Consider the following 17,651-nt stretch of genomic DNA (forward strand, 5'->3'; position numbering starts at 1 on the left):
ACAAACTCTCATTTCTTTCATTGCGATTCCCCCTCAGTCGGGGTGGCCACTTCACGTATGGGGCATCCTTGATCGCCATCAGGATCTCGGCCCGCTTCATGTTCAGTGGGGTGTAATCAACTCGGTTCGATATTGGAGCTCAGGACAATTGACCCAGCTTTGCACCCCGAACTGTTTCCTTTTTCTTCGGGTGTTCCCTTGACTGGAAGGCTCTCCTTCTCTCTTTATTTTTTCGGGTGTGCCCTCGCCCTTCTGGTTGATCTCCTCTTCAGTGGCTATGAACTTATCTGCAAGCGTTAGAAATTCGGTTATGGTCGCGGGTTGGTTGATGACCATGTGTCACTTGAACTCTTTGTGCATCACGCCCTTCTTGGTTGTAGCAAGGTGTATGGCAGGGTCCAGGCACGATATTTGCATACAAGCATCGTTGAACCGCTTGATATAGCTACGGGTGGACTCTCCCTTTCTTTGTGCTACGTTGAAGATGCTTTCTTCAGTTCGCGGGCAGCGTTTGTAGGTGACGAAGTGGGACGTGAAAGCTTGTGCGAACTGCGCCTAACTTCTTATTGACCCAGGCGCCAAGTTTCGGTACCACATGCGTGCTGCTCCTCTAAAAGTAGTGGAGAAGGCCACGCACATGCACGACTCGCTGGCTCATGCTAGGTGCATCTGTGACTGAAAGGCGTCTACTTGATCAATCGGGTCGAACGACCCGTCATACTTATCAAGAAGGGGGAGCTTGAAATCCTTGGGCATCGGGACTGCCAGGAGTTCGAAAGACAGGGGAGATGGAACCGAGAGGAGGGGAGCTTTGGCTTTGGCCAAGCCTACTTCTTCTTTGCCCAAGGGCTAGGGCAAATCGCAGGTGACAGATCGGCGAACTCGGCGGCGGCGTCTCTGCTTCTTGATGGGCTCAGCATTCGTGCTACTCACCTCTGCGCTATCCAGAATGGTTTGCGCCGGGAGTAGTCCGGCCCGCTGGTGATGGCTATGGGTAGACGGATCTTGCTTGGAATCTGTTGCCAAGATCTTGAACCGGTTTTCAAGGATTGGGGTTCCAAACTTTGACTGTCGAGGCGACGTAGACCTGCCGAGCCAGGGTCCTCCCGACCTGTCCTCCTGCGGCGAGATCGGGGTAGTCGGTCTCTCCCGTCTATCGTGGGGGGAGGCCTGGTTTTTTGGGAGATTTTGGGGGGCCTCTCCTCGGCCGGAGTGCTCGCTCTGGCGGCGAGATTTGGCTTGCTACGAGACCCGGTGCTGAGGCTGGAGCTGAGGCTGTTGAAGCTGAGGTTGGGGCAGCTGGGGAAACTGCTACTGATTTTGATACTGGGAGACCTGGTGAATTATGTGCTGTTGATAGAGTTGAAGTTGTTGGAACTGTTGCATCTGAGCCTGCATGGCCCTCATGCACTGCACCAAGTCCTCCAGCTGGTTTGGGCTGGTTGCTAGGGGCACAACCGAAGGCTCGGTGAACGTCGTTCCGACTGTAGCGGGGAGTGGGGCGATGACATGTGCCATTGTGAGAGGCACGTTCAAGCTAGGGATTCTGTCCACTGAGAGGGGGACGGTGAACTGTCCGATATAGACAGTAGGAAGCTGGCGTTGTTCCCTAGAGTTATCTATCTCCGTGCTTCGCCCGATGTTGCTAGAGGAAGCCATGAGTGTTGGATTGTTTCAAGGAAGAAGAAGGAACTGAAAAAGTTCAGAGAGAAAGGCTTTTTGAAGCGATTCCCACAGACGGTGTCAAATGATGTAGCACAATCCGGTCACTCCTAGCTGGCGCTCGTGTGGCTCTTGAGATGTACCTGAAATGAGAGGAAGGAGGAAGAACTCCCGGGGGGTTTCCCAGCGGGAACGGTTCGATGCTTAAGTTAGTATTGTGTATAAGAAGCAAAGAGAGAACGAAGGCTAAGAGTGTAGGTTGCGCTAGTGATTTCTGATACCTTGTTCCTTTAGGGTAAGTTCCTTATAGCTGAATTCCATTGCTCCTAGCCCTCTGACTTCTGACAGGGCAGGTATAACCGCCACTGTCAGTCTTCAACAGCCACTACAGGCAGGACTGAGGTGGAACGCGTAGGGCCGTCGTCCAGGGTACGTGTCTGTCAGGTGTGGGACGCCTTCCTAAAGGTGGCAAGCGCGGTGAGGGGACATGCCTGCAATTCGCAGGTTTGTCAGGTATGGCGTTTGGGCAAGAAGCCATCCTATGGTATATCGAGCTGCTCTCCTACGAATTGCCCTGAGCTGGGCCGTTGCTTAAGTGACCGGCTGCCTGCAGCTGGTTATGCCGAGCTAGCCGACCTGAGGTCTTTATGCCTCGGGGCGTCCAAAGAAGAATCGATGCGTTCTTGCTTGGGAGTGGCCCGAGGTCCATTGGGAGGAGCTCGGGTCTCAAAAGGGGTCAGGGTGCCCCGAACTCGGGACCCCCGAAGTCCCTTGACCCCGGGGAGGAGGTGCAGGCGAGGCGGCTTTCGACGAGTAGTTTACTTGCTAAGTTGCCGTGCTGAACTCGGTGGGACTTCCCCACCGAGTTGTGCTCTTGTCCGTTGTGCTGTTGTGCTGTCATGCTGAGTCACTATTTGAGCTAGGTCACGCCTACGTGTACCTGAGCTACGAGGTCGGGCCAAATCACGCCTACGTGCTGTCATGCTGTTGTGTTGTGCTGTAATGCTAGTAATAATGATTCGGCAACAAATATTTTAAAATCTCAATTAAAACCATGTTTAATTGATAAATTATTTCATATCAGATGTGCATGTCACATCTTAAATTTATGTATTCAAGATGCTTTAAATATTATTTCTACTCATATTTATAAAATTATAAATTGTATTTTATATATATATTGAAAGTTCTGGAGTAAGAAAATAAGAATTTAAATATTTATGCCAAAATTATGGTTTAAAATATAAGCATTTTATATTACATGTTAAACATAGATGGAATTCTACTTATGCTATGTTAGAAAGTTTTGTTTCTTACAAACAAATTCTTAATGATTTTTATAATACAAAAATGCCTACTGATATGTTATTTGAGGAAGAAATTGCAATTTGTATAAGAGATTTTTTAGAACATTTTAATGATGCAACTAATGAATTATCGGTTATTTGTTATCTAATTAGTTGTAATTTACCTTATAAATTAATAGTCATTAGTGATTGTTTTGCAAAAGATATATAAATAATCCACAATTTAAAAGTATTGTTGAAATAATAGAAAATAAATTAAAAAAAATATTGGGAGAACATTTCTCCTATTTATTGTTTAGCTACAATATTAGATCCTAGGATTAGGAAAGATTTTTTAAATATTTTACTTGAAAGATATTGTGAAAATATGAATATTAAAACTGGAAATAAAAAATAAAAAATTAATAGTTTATTATTTGAAATATATAGTTTATATGAATATGAAGTAATAGGAAATACTTCTACAAGTTGTACAACTACATCTTCCACTTCTGAACTTTAGCACAGTAGTAGAAGAAAAAAAACTTTTTATATTTAATAAGTAAAAGGTAGAAATTCACTAGTTCAACAACAAATTCATTTAGTGAACTTAATTTTTATTTATAAGCAATTTTTTCTACTTTAAGTGACGGAACAAATAATTATGATATTTTAGCATGGTGGAGTGAACATGATCTACTAACCCCTTTGGTGTCTACAGTTCCATCGGAGTCTTATTTTAATACATGTACTAGGGTATTGGATGATAAGAGAAACTGTATGAATGACGAAAGCTTAGAGATGTGCATCTACTGTAAAGATTGGTTAGATGTTGAAAATAGATTACAAGACAAATGAGGGCATGACACTGCACCCGATATTTCACATGAAGCAGATGATGAAAGTCATGAACAATAAGAGAAAAAAATGATGAAGTCAATATTTTTTGTATGCTCACTCAATAGTTGTATAGCATTTTTTTTCAAATTATTGTAAATTTTGTTTTAATTTAATTTAATTTAATTTATTTGCTATTTTTTAATAATGTAATTTTGTATTTTTAATTTGTAACTATATTTGTATTTTTTATATTTTATTAATTTATTCCATTTTCCAATTTTATATTTCATTCATCTAGGTATCCAACCATTGTATGCTTTGTAATTTGTATCATTTAAATTTAAATGAAATAAAAGTCCTATTTTTCTTCTAATTTTTATTCCATTCTTATCTGGTTAATTTTTTTTCATTTATTTGTTAGATTTCTCATTTCTTATTTTTTCAAATAGGTCCTAAAGGAAAATTAAATATTTTAGTTTTACTTAGCAAAGAAATAAAAAAATAAAAAATGTCAAAAAAACAAAAAAAATGTAAAAAACCAGTCTGACCCGATTCGGCCCACACCCAAGGGCCGCCCCTACAGCCCAGCCCAATACAACCTAGGTTAGGGGTGATCATTTTAGCCCGGCCTGGAAATTCTGGGCTTAGGCCTAGGTTTTGTGTTCAAGCCTGGCTCGGGCTCAGGCCCACATTAGGCCCACAAATTTTAGGGATGAACTTGGGCTTAATACTTTAAAACTGGCCCGACCTGCATATATTTAAACTTACACATTTTGTGTATAATGTATACACTTGTATACATGTTATTTTACATTATATTATATATTTTATATATAAATATTATAACATGATATGCATAATTTATATTATATGATGTATAAAATAAGTCTATATGCATGTTATGTCATTTAATATATATGTAATGTTTTATATATGAGTGACATTGGTCCGGAATCAGGCCCGACCTGGCCCCAACCCGTATTGACTTGGGCTAGGGCTTATGTTTCAGGCCTGGAACCTGGGCCGAGCCTAAGTTATAGCCCTTATCATAAGTGTAAAGCTCGGCCCGACCCATGGTCACCCTAGCCCAGGTCCACAGCATGGCCTACGACTTGCTCGGCCTAGGCCTGCGACACGGCATGGGCCTGTATGGGCTTAAGCCGTGGGCCATGTTGGGACAAACCCCCAAGTTATCCCAAGGGAAGGCGACATGCCCGAGATGGCTTGTTTTACACCTTTACCATAAGTAACTTTCTCAGCTAGAAATTTTTATAAAATATGATAGGACCCATTTTAATAGTTACTTTTTGGATAAAAATGTTATTTTATCATTTACTTGGAAATCTAAAACTCAAAAGAACCGCGTAACATTTACCTGGATAAATATACTTACCTGGTAAAGTTAGATGTTTTTTACCCATTTTAATAGTTATTAGTAAACATGTACATGCATTTGCACGTGAGGATAAAACTATTTACAATTTATGGAGAATTTTTGAACAAATAAGCAATTTCTTAAACAATTTTTAAGAGTTATAACTAGGTTATTAACTGTTATATAATGTTATATAAGTGGGCATTTATTAGTATACTTACCCGGTTAAATCAAGTGCTCTTTTACCCATTTCAATAGTTATTTTATCACAGTCAGACATGTATGAAGGCAAATCGTTCATGGGATTATCCGGGCGACCCGTTTTCAAAACCCTTTACCCCTGTAGTCTGGGAACGCAAGAAGGCGGGTGCGACGGAGATGGCAGGCGAGAGCCGATGCAACGGCCGCAGCGGCAGCAGCAGTAGCAACAACGATCAAACAGAAGCGAAGTTGCGTTCCGTCTTCGACGTCCCACCGGACTTCTTTTATTCATGCCGCTTAGTTCACTTCGGAAGCTCTTCGTATGGCCACTTCGAAAACCCTGCAACAGCCATTGACGAAGAAGATCCGAAGGGGGATGATTCAAGGGATAAGAAAGAGAACAGAAAGGATGTTCCCAGATGGACTTGCAATACTTGCAAAGCCGAATTCGAGTCCCTTCAAGACCAGCGCTTGCATTTCAAATCCGACATCCACAGGTTCAATGTATAGTCTTTGTTTCTCAATCAATTTTGACCGTGTATTTCTTTATTTTCTGGCGTATTTTCAATAAGGATGTTCTGAAGTTGTCGAATTGAATTGCCGGTACTCTTTCCATGATTGTTAGTGTTAGCGATAGGAGAATTGTTAAGATATATTTTACGGGGACAGTATATAGGCAAATCCGAGTAGTGCAGTACAACCTTACCTTCACCTTCATATCAGACACAAATAGTATATTTTTAACTTTTCAGAATTATCAATAGTATCTTTTTAACTTTTCAGAGTTCAGATTTCAGATTTATCAAGCGCCATCTAAGGTGGTAGGTTTTCTTTTCACTCACTTGAATAGTTGAATTCCACTCTGCGTTTATTGTTTTTTGTTTTGTCCATGATTTTATATCATGTTAGATTTAAGGGGTGTTCGTCAATATGTATGCTTTTGTTTTTCAAAACAAAAACAATTGCCAAAACACGCATATTCATGCACAGTTACTTGTAAATATCTATTTGTAGGTAAAGCTGAGCATTGCTGGAAAGAACACCATAAAGGAGGAAGATTTTTATGAGTTAACTTCAGATTCTTTGTTCAAGGATAATGATATATCAAGTATATCAGGGTCAGAAGATGAGGCTGAGAAAGATTTCTGTCCGAACAATGACTTACACAAAAAAGGAGGGGATAGTAGTAAACAAAAACTGTTTATCAATCTTCAGACGGGAGAGACAGTTTCTATTTGGAAGTGCTTGCTTTTGGCTGAATCCGAAACTATCTCATTTCATGGTGATAAGTTGGTTCCCGTGGAGAAGGGGTGTAACTTAAGAGAAAATGAACTAGTTGAGAGGTTAAAGAATCTGACCCATGAGCCTCGGGATAAAACACACTTACGGATTGTGTTGCTTGCAAGCGGTGGACACTTTGCGGGATGCGTCTTTGATGGGAATTCAGTTGTGGATCACAAAACATTCCATAGGTTGGTATTTTGTTCTCATACTAGTACTTTCAATTATCATTTGTCATGTGCTCCTATTATAGCAGATTAACCTACAGAAACATCTCTCTCTCTCTCTTTCACTCTCTCTCTCTCACACACACATGGACATAATTTTATGTTGTATCACTGACTTGGGTATATTTGTTCCTAACCTTTAATCAGTTAAACGTTTTCTTTCCTCAAAATGAAACTGGAAACTTGAAAACACCGAGTGCAAGAATTCAGCTGCACACAAAGCCTTGGACAATGTTCAATATAGCTATTGTCACTCAACTTTGTTTGTCACTCTCCCTTAAGCCTTGGGCAGTGCTATAAAATATTGCAACAAGAACTCTTAGCTGCATTTTCTTGTCAAATAGTAGATAAGGAAAGCTTCATTGAATTTATAAGAAACAACCTAATCAAAAAGGCAAAAACAAGCTGATGCACTAAGCCTGGTGGTTGCATCTGCATTTGTACATATAACACGGTCATGAATGAAGGTTCTCTTAAAATTGTCAAGTCATTATGCCGATAAATCTGTTGGATTGGGCTATGGATACAAGTGTAGACAACAATTATAGTACGTTTCATTATTTTTCCCCTTCATTTGGGGCATGCTGCATCCCACTCATAATAATGATGATGATTATATTAGACCTGCATCTGTATTTTTTATATAGTTACTATCAGAGTTGTGCAATGGGCCACAATTAGGGAGGAACTTAACATTATTTCTCTGGATTCTATGGTGGGTTGTAAATTATATCAAAGTCATTTATGTATTATAATAAGTGCTACAATGTTGTAATGTAGACTAGATGGTTTGGGGGATGCACATGAGAGGACCAACTACCGTACTAGTAAGAAGTGATTCGATGCATGTTGCAGGATATGTTCATTGGATATGACAAGAACATGGCTGGATGTGGTATTGAATATATTTGCACTAAAAATTGAAGCATCTGACACAATACAGCGTATTTGCACAGGATCACATGTACCCAGGTATCTCAAGTTCTTGCAGGGTCTAGAAGAGCTACAGCAGGCCAAGGAGAACAGGGTTTGAGGTAGTGAAAAATGATTTATGGGCGCAAAGTTTAACCATGGATCTGGCTCTAGATAGTTGACTGGTAAAAATGATTCATGTAGCCAACCCTACATGTTTGGGATTTGGGAACCTTTTAATGCTTTATTGAGTTCAGTTGGAATATGCTAGATCTGGGTAAGCAAGTTAGAAAGTTTCTCCTTAACATGGACTTGGCTTATATATAATAGTGGTAGGGCGTTATTTCTATCTTTCTACCAACTCCTTGTTTCTATTCTCTACTTCTTTCCTTTGTTACTCTTGTGAACACCAAACTTTTCCCTTCCACTAATGGTATGATGGTATCTTATCTTACACTTCTAGTCCCAAGCCTAGACAAATGAGGGTTGTGTGTCAGGGTGGCAGCCAACATAAAATCCTTGCGAACACCAAATTATTGTATGAATTATTATCAATTATTACATTTTATTCTTCTCTCTATTATTTCTATAGTTTTACTTTTCTTCTCTATATTACTCATTTTAAAAATCTAGTTTCTTGTTTTCTTCTGTTTTCTTTGGTGGTTTTCTTACATTAATAAGACATTCACATGGCACATTTATATATGTATCATATATGGTCTAATTGGTTAAAAATTAAATATTAAAATAACAAAAATGGAGAGATTTCTCAAGTACTAGTCTCTGATAAAGCCAAAGGGGTCTAGGCAAACACAGAAAAGTACCAAGGAAATCCTTCCCCACTCCCCCCCCCCAAAAAAAAGCACCAACTTCTGAATATCCATTCTTTTGGCTCAATTTTGGTAATGGTCGTGTGATGTTTTCAAAATGTTGATTCTGCTTTGTCCACAACTGTCTAATGCATTAATTAATGATAAAGCCAAAGTCTAATGCATTAATTAAATCCACACAGATTGAAGGGATGAGAGATAAATCATATGGATGGCCAGACCCTGCAGGAAGGTTGGGTGAAATTTAAAAAATTTCTCTCTCCCATGTGGGAATCACATTCCCTATTTTAGAAAACTGTATTTTCAATGATCAATCTTGAAACCAAACCGGATCAGATCTGAAACCAAAAGGTAGGAGAGGGATATACCTGATATGGAGTAACAATAACTCCCAACGAAGGTGTTCACACCCAAGGAGAAAACCAAAGACTGCTCCCACTGAAAATGACACAGTGTGAGATGGAGCAGAATCAGCCGGAAAACTCTTAAGCAAGAATCAAATTCTTCAACAAGAATGTGATGGAGGGCTGGTGAGCACGGCTTCAAATTACATTTTCTACCAAAAGGTAATATCAAGAACCTTTCTTGATCACTTACACAGGTGGAGATCGAACTTATAGGGGCGGCAAGAGCAGGAAAGAGCAGAAGACAGGAGCAGTCAAACTGCAAATTCTTCTCTCTTTGTAATCTGCGAATTGAGTATTGTGTCTTGGAGGTTTTCCCTGCTCCTCTATTTATAGCCTTTAAAGAGAGCATCTCCTAATTCCATTAGGAGTTTCCTAATCTAAATCTTGTATTTGGATTTGGACTCTCTTTAAGAAATAAGGATAATCCCTTATCTTATCTACAGATAAAGATCAAACTTCCTAATCAAATTAAGAGTTTCCTAATCCAAATCTTTATTTGGATCTGGACTCTCCGAGTGGATAGGGATAATCTCTTATCCTATATGCTGATCTAAATCCCAGAATCGCCCCTAATTAATAAGTCTTATTAAGCCAGTTCGAATTGGGCTTTAGACCTATTAAGTCTATGTGCTCACTTAACCTCCTAACTGCTCCCTAGTTGGCTATCCTTGTATGGCGTGAGACCCAAACATTGATCTACACATCAGCCACATGGGTTCAACCCAGCATTTGTTATAAGGTCTGGCCGAATTCACTGTAGGAAACAATAAACCTTTGAGTCCATCACCAAGGACTGTGGGCAGATGCAAGATTAGCTCATTAGGTGTTACCTTAAATGATCTTACAATTAACCTCTCAACCCATAATGATCAAACACTGCCTGACAAGAGAGGACCTCTCCCTCGCCTGCAAGGTATAGTGCTGCACTCTCTACTCACATGGATCCCGGGAATTAAAACCTTTTGCAAACATTTTGAAACCATATATATATCTATATAAATATATTTTGCAAAACAAATTTCAATGGTTGAAATCAAAATGTCGGCAGTTTAGGTTTCCATCAGAGAGAGTGCATCCCCGATCATTTGCTTTGTCCGACAAAGGGGCTGATCCTGTCACTATGATCACCCACTTAGATGAATTCTCGGACTGTCCCAACATACCCAGGTTTTGACCCCCTCTAAGGATCTTAATGATTGGCATATCAAAGACAGCCCAATCCAACATCTAGCGAATTGTCCGTTTGCCATTTCTGATAAAGGGCAAAACAAATATTAGTCCACAACCTTATTTGATTCATGTTATCTACATAAATATGGCTTTTAATCTATGTTCCATTTCCATTTATTCATCTTCGAGATTTCCCTCCTATCTTAGTGACGGACACTGTGAATTATGTCTCTGGAAATGTGGGAAATCACATAAGGTGCATGGAGCCAACTGTTTCAGCTGCATAACCCCACCACCTTTCTGTGAATGATCATATTCACTCATCTTATGAGCTTTCCCTTTGGCCTCTGTCAGACAAGGTTCATTGCCATTTTAGGTTAAACCTTTCTGTCCAGTGAGTGTTCACCCATCATATTCGTGAACGCCAATGTATCGTGAGAGAGTCTTCCATTTTAGGATAAGTCCCTCCCACATCGGTCTATGACGCCCCTATCATCTAATGAAATAATTCAACAAATCCAACAGCAAATGGATAACCCAATTTTATGGTGCGTTTCCTTATTACTAAATGCCTCATCTTCATACTAATGGCCTTTAGAGAGTTCATCATATGAATTTCCCTATCACATGCACTCATATTTCAGTGGAGGGAACGAAATATTACGCCCTAGTTTAATTTAGGTCAAACCAAAGTGGCTCCCACTAGCTTTCATAAATCCAGATTTAGATGGGCCCTAAACGACTAGGGTTCCGCATGGTTTTTCTTTGGGAGGAAACAGGTGTGGGGCCCACCACGAAAGGAAATCATCCAATGATCTTGAGGACATCATGGCAATGATGTGCATTCAGCCATGATGTGCGCAAAAGCCACTATCGTTTCAACATGGGCCAAGCACTTATGGCCCATGAACGTTGCACATCACACGTCCATACATCACATGCAGGAACAACATAATTGATCCAATCAATTAATAATTGTAAAACCCATAATTAAAGCCCATAAAGATTCATAATATTACTGATTAATATTATCTAGGTATATGGACTGAATTGCAAAAGCAGTTCGGCCCATGTAGCTTTTATGCTGAAATTGGGCTAAAGTAGTTTTAATACATTAAAACTGGGTTTTAGAGATATGGGCTGAATTGCATATTGCAATTAACCATCAACTCCTGGACCCATGAGTGAAAAATTAGGGCTGAGAACAGCCCCCATCGAACCATAGATTCGGTCCAACCAGTTTGGTCCAATATGGTTTGAATGGGTCTAGGGTTTGATTTTTAATTCAAGATTTAATTCAAGAACATGATCTGAAATTAAATTACTGATACAAGACATTCAAGAATAAGTAGGAGGGCTGTTCGTAGGACTACTACCATGCGAAACAAAAGTTAGATCACAGCATGCAGTTTCGAAAATGGCAAATCGCAGATGGCCGAACCCTAATATGCGAAAATCTCCTTGTGTTTTCTGCTTCAATTTCGAATAAAATAAAATAGAAAACCTAACTTCTATTAATATTACATTAAAATTGAATTCCTATACATTTTGTTTTAAAAAAAAAATTATTTACAGACCAAGAATGTGAAAGAACAGCAAAAACGCAGATTTCTTGTGCCATTAAAGATTTTGATCTCCACCATACGAACTACCAAAAAATCAAGAAAAATATGCTGAACAATTCTAAATATAATTCAAATTTTATAAATATTTAATTTCAGATCAATCGCCCAAAATCTAGGAACCAATTTCCCACAAAATCTCTAATCTACGCAAATCGGGTAGAACACCTTCTGCCCATTTGCGCAGTTCTAGATTTGGTTAATTTTGGCTCAAGATTTGAAACTGGCTCTGATACCACTGAAGGGATGAGAGATCCATCATATGGATGGCCGGACCCTACAGGAAGGTTGGGCAAAATTTACAAAATTTCTCTCTCCCATGTGGGAATCACATTACCTATTTTAGAAAACTGCATTTTCAATGATCAATTTTGACACCAAACTGGACCAGATCTGAAACCAAAAGGTAGAAGAGGGATATACCTGATACGGAGTAACGGTAACTCCCAACGAAGGTGTTCACGCCCAAGGAGAAAACCAAAGACTGCTCCACTGAAGATGACACAGTGTGAGATGGAGCAGAATCAGCAGGATAGCTCTTTAGCGAGAATCAAACAAGAATGTGATGGAGGGCTGGTGAGCACGACTTCAAATTACCCTTTCTACCAAAAGGTAATATCAAGAACCTTTCTTGATCACTCCCACAGGTGGAAATCGAACTGTCAGGGGCGGCAAGAGCAAGAAAGAGCAGAAGAAAAGAGCATTCAAACTGCAGATTCTTCTCTCTTTGTAATCTGCGAATTGAGTATTGTGTCTTGAAGGTTCTCCCTGCTCCTCTATTTATAGCCTTTAAAGATCTCCTAATCCCATTAGGAATTTCCTAATCTAAATCTTGTATTTGGATTTGGACTCTCTTTAAGAGATAAGGATAATCCCTTATCTTATCTACAAATAAAGATCAAACTTCCTAATCAAATTAGGAGTTTCCTGATCCAAATCTTTATTTGGATTTGGACTCTCTGAGTGGATAGGGATAATCCCTTATCCTATCTACTGATCTAAATCCCAGAATCGCCCCAAATTAATAAGTCTTATTAAGCCAGTTCGAATTGGGCTTTAGGCCTATTAAGTCTATGTGCTCACTTAACCTCTTAACTGCTGCCCAATTGGCTATCCTTGTATGGTGTGAGATCCAAACATTGATCTACACATCAGCCACATGGATTCAACCCAGCCTCTTCTGTTACAAGGCCTGGCTGAATTCACTGTAGGAAGCAGTGAACCCTTGAGTCCATCACCATGGGCTCTTAATGGGTCCAATATTTACACTAAATGGTCCTTGGGTCAAGCCACCTTATAAAATCTCAAGGACTGTGGATAGATGCAAGATTAGCCCATCAGGTGTTACCCTCAATGATCTTACACTTAACCTCTCAGCCCATAATCAAACACTACCCAACAAGAGAGGACCTCTCCCTTGGCTGCAAGGTATAGTGCTGCACTCTCTACTCACATAGATTCCGGGAATTAAAACATTTTGCAAACATTTTGAAACCATAATATATATATATATATATATATATATATATATATATATCTATATAAATATATTTTGCAAAACAAATTTCAACGGTTGAAATCAACTGCCAGCAGTTTCGGTTTCCATTAGAGAGAGTGCATCCCTGATCATTCACTTTGTCCAACAAAGGGGCTGATTCTGTCACTATGATCACCCACCCAGATGAATTCTCGGACTGTCCCAACATACTTAAGTTTTGACCCCCTCTAAGGATCTTAATGATTGACATATCAAAGACAGCCCAATCCAACACCTAGTGTAGTATCATAATCGAGTGTAGGGGTCAGGTGTAACATTCCAGTTTTGCCCATCTATCTCCAAGGTCCAGGGCAATACTGGAATTCTGGTCCGGTTCAAGGTTTCAAGAAAACCCACACTGCATGTACCTCAAGTCTCACCTTAGTAGCTGAGACAATCCACCCCAACCAATTTGGCGGCACATCAATGTCAACCTTGGCAGGATAAATCTCCCCAGATCTATCCAACGGCTGTGAAGATTCTAAGCTAACACGAGTCTCATATGTGTCCAGTTTAAGGGTATTACACAGAAACACACTATAATAACATGAATCAAATATGTACTTTATTCATTTACATTAAATGTCATAATGTGCATCATTCTGATTGGAGCTAAGGGCATAACTGTCTATCATAGATTACTTTTTTTGGACTTACAAAGGATATAGTGTTGCTTTTCCTTTATTTGATTTAATACATGTTGTTCTGCAGATATGTTATTAGAGCTAAGGCTGGTAAAAAGCAATCATCCAAAGATGCAAGTGGCAAAGCTGCACACTCTGCTGGTGCTTCTCTTCGCCGGTATAATGAATTGGCTCTGAAGAAGGTATTGGAAATTCTTATACGGAGTGAAAACCTGATTAAATTTGTCTGTAACTTCTTTAATCTTCCCTGGGAATATAGGCACAAGATTAGAGAAGCAAATCTCTGGTCCATTCCATGAATACTATTCACAATTTCACGTGTCAAGAAAACAGCAAATTCTCTAGCTGGTTCCCTAGCTAGAGAAGGGTGGACAGAAGAGAGATGTACTGGGGGCTAGAAGCAATATAGGCCAAGGGTGATGGGGTGTGTATGCGTTGGGGGACCTGATGGCTCCATTTATAGACAATTATTGGATCTTCTCTCTCAGCAGAGTGCTGATAATTGCTACGTTACATAAACTTTTTGATTCTGTTAATGATAGATAATATTCTGTAATTATGTATTGGAACAATCACACCTAACAGTTAATAATCCAATATATTGGACTTGCTTTTTTACCAGTCCTTTTTTTTGCATTTAATATGTATTGTTACCAAATTTTATGTAGTGCCATGTGCGTCCTTGAACATGTCTTGTTTTTCATGCTTCTCATTATTTCCTTCTTTGTTACTATTCTAGGAAATTCAAGAATTGCTTGATGCTTGGAAGCCATATTTTGATGCTTCGTCATGCATTTTCATCTATGCTCCTTCTGGCAATAGTCAACTGTTTTTTAATGGGGAAAAGGCACTCTTTACTCATCAACAATTAGTTGTACGGCATATTCCTCTGACTGTCCATAGACCTACCTTCAAAGAAGCTAAGAGAATATATAACCATTTGACACATCTGACCTATGAGATGGATGAGAAGGGATGTCCACCTAGCATTAAAGTGGCATCAGCATCATGCGCAGTAAATATGCAAAATAGCCATCTTGATTCTAATGAGGAAAAGTTGGTGGACTACTTTGAAAGAAAGGAAACCACTGTAGTATGTTCAGATCTCAAAAGTTATGATGCATTGCCTCTATCAAGTGAGAGTAAATCTGTGGATGTGACAACTCCTCTTCATGAAGCAGCAATGTCTGGCAATGCTCATAAAACTTTGGAGCTTTTAGAACAGGGTTTGGATCCTTCTATTAAAGATGAAAGAGGGAGGACACCATATATGCTGGCAACTGAGAAGGAAGTAAGGAATATTTTTAGACGGTTCATGGCATTGAACATTGACAAGTGGGACTGGCATGCTGCTAAAGTTCCTAGTGCATTGACAAAAGAAATGGAGGAATCTCAAGCAGCTAAACAGGTTATATTGATGTATTTTTTTGTTAAATCTGACTTTTCCTATATTTTTTTTCATCAGTAACAGTCTGAATTATGTTGGTTTATGATTAAAGAATTAGCACAAGAACACAAATTGTTCCTAGAATCCCTCTTCAATTGGCTAGACCTAGCTTCCTACCTTTCATAAACATCCTTTATGTTCAATTTTAGGGGTGCATCCTGGGTGGGCCTAACCTGAGCCCAGACCGACCCGGCCTGCAATTTTACATATGCTGCGCTTGGATTCCTAGACATGCCAATTGAGCCACAAGAAAATTCCTTAAAAAAGGAAGCACAAGAGAAAGAAACTGAGGAGCAAGTAAACTAAACTGTATGATCAGGTTTAGAATCACAAAGAGTAACACTGTCCAAGGAAGCAAAGGGAACTAAGAAATTAGAAATTGGACAAAGTGAACAACCTAGGATACACTCTGGGAAACAAAATGAATCTTTTAAATTGGACAAAGTGAACAACCTAGGAAATCTGTCTGTAAGAGACTGCTCCCTCACCACAAGCCTTTCCAGAATTTGATTTTGTTACCATTAAGTGTGCCATACCTGATTTGTTGAAAGAACAGAATATTTTGACTTAATTTGAAGTATTGATGATAGTACTACTCAAACAGTCTATCTGTTGTCCTGTTCTTCATGCACTACAGTTGAAAGAGAAAGATCCTAGCCCTTGAATCGATATAGGCAAGTTGGGATTCGTGATATCAAAGATTGAGAGCATATAAATTAGGTTAGCATTACCGTTGTGGTAAAAATACTTTTAGTTTTCTTTTCTTTCTTTTTTCTTCCTTTTTTTTATTTTTTGGAATTTCAGACTCCATCTTCTAGACTAATGGAGACAATTGTTAGTGTTTTTTAACATGTATGGTAAATACTTAGTAAACAATTCTGAATAGTAATTACTAGTTGATTTAAATTTAGAGTGTCTGTATTTAAAGTTGGCTGCAATGCTTAGAGAGTTGGAGTCTATATTCTCTAAATGCTATACCATTGGATGTTTTGTTGAGCTTTTAGTATGTTTGCTTTCAAGGGTGTTTAGTGTATCAAGGGAACATTTGTTATATTATTTAAATGTGGGCTATTTCTCTGGAGCTAATCATGCACACATTAAAGTCCAGCAGATTTCTTCTTGTTTCATTGCCTTGATGTTCAGTCATTAATATTAGACCTGTTCAAGGGACGGGCTTTGCCTCTTTATCAACAGAAAATATCCAGGCCCAAGCCCTGGCCCAGCCTGACCTTTGGGCCTAGATCTTGAGCCTGAGCCCAGCCCTTATATAAGGCATTAAGGCCCAAAGCTCGAGCCCGATCTGCACATAAAATGTCCTATTTTTTGTGTAATTTAATAAACTAATAAATTAATTCATATTTCCTGAATAGTAAATTAATATTTGATAATATCTTTATAAATAAATACATATTATATATAAATAATGTATATTTCTATTATATGTAATAGTGTCGGGTTGGGCTTATTTGATAAAGCCCAAGGCCGAGCCCGCAGGCCCGAAATTTTGTCCAAGCCCGAAAAATATCGGGTCGGGCCGGGCTGGCCCATCGGGCTACCCAGCCCATGAACAGGTCTAATTAATATCAATTCCCTGATATTAATTAAAACCTAAAAATTGATCTCATCTACCAATTGATGGTGATTAGTGGAGTTTGAAAACCGATACTCTTAGCAGTTGGTTTGTGAGATCACCATCTAAGCCTTACCTTGACTATATGGGGTCAGCTACATGAATCTTGTTTTGCCATTCTGTTCTGTTTAGTGCCATATCCATGGTTAAATTATTAGCGCTTAAATCATTTCTTACCACTTCAGCCCATGCCCTGCCCTTCTAGCCCCTTAAACCTGCAATAGATTGCTGCTCAGACCTGCATACTTAACTGTTAGGTATTGAAGTAGAGACTAGAACACAATAATTTTTCTATTAACTAGGCAATAATTCTGATTTTCTCCAGGCACCATTGGAGTGCTGGCTGGGGATTACACACGTATATCCAGTTCATGCTACGTAGTTTCTTCTTAATGGATAACTAAGGATTTGTTTCTTGGAATGCTGGATTTGGTGATGTAATGGCAAATTAAAAAAATGCTCCATTACTAGACATTTGCACTGTTGGTGTGATTAAAAAAAAGAAAACTAGGCTGTGTAGTCATGTTAAGGGCACGAGAATAGGATCTCGTCACGGATCGGTCCACGGGAAAAACCTCCT

The 17,651-nt window shown here is 39.2% G+C and overlaps 1 protein-coding gene across 4 annotated transcripts in view; it reads left to right on the forward strand.

The window, feature by feature from the left end:
- The first annotated feature begins 5,406 nt into the window (after positions 1-5,406).
- LOC148880182 (zinc finger protein-like protein) overlaps positions 5,407-17,651 on the forward strand; it is a 41,366-nt gene continuing 29,121 nt past the window's right edge. The window contains exons 1-5 of one of the 4 annotated variants that reach the window (XM_088962000.1): positions 5,407-5,868; positions 6,379-6,836; positions 7,728-7,844; positions 14,062-14,176; positions 14,734-15,402. In XM_088962000.1, coding sequence (XP_088818126.1) covers positions 5,446-5,868; positions 6,379-6,836; positions 7,728-7,844; positions 14,062-14,176; positions 14,734-15,402 — 1,782 coding nt within the window. In that variant the 5' untranslated portion in view covers positions 5,407-5,445. The remainder of the gene's footprint in view (positions 5,869-6,378; positions 6,837-7,727; positions 7,845-14,061; positions 14,177-14,733; positions 15,403-17,651) is intronic. The other 3 variants (XM_088962002.1, XM_088962001.1, XM_088962003.1) reach the window with 3 other exon arrangements.

The sequence above is a fragment of the Nelumbo lutea genome, chromosome 1 (genome assembly GCF_056320005.1).
Source record: "Nelumbo lutea isolate HS-2025 chromosome 1, American lotus-T2T, whole genome shotgun sequence".
NCBI lineage: Eukaryota > Viridiplantae > Streptophyta > Magnoliopsida > Proteales > Nelumbonaceae > Nelumbo > Nelumbo lutea.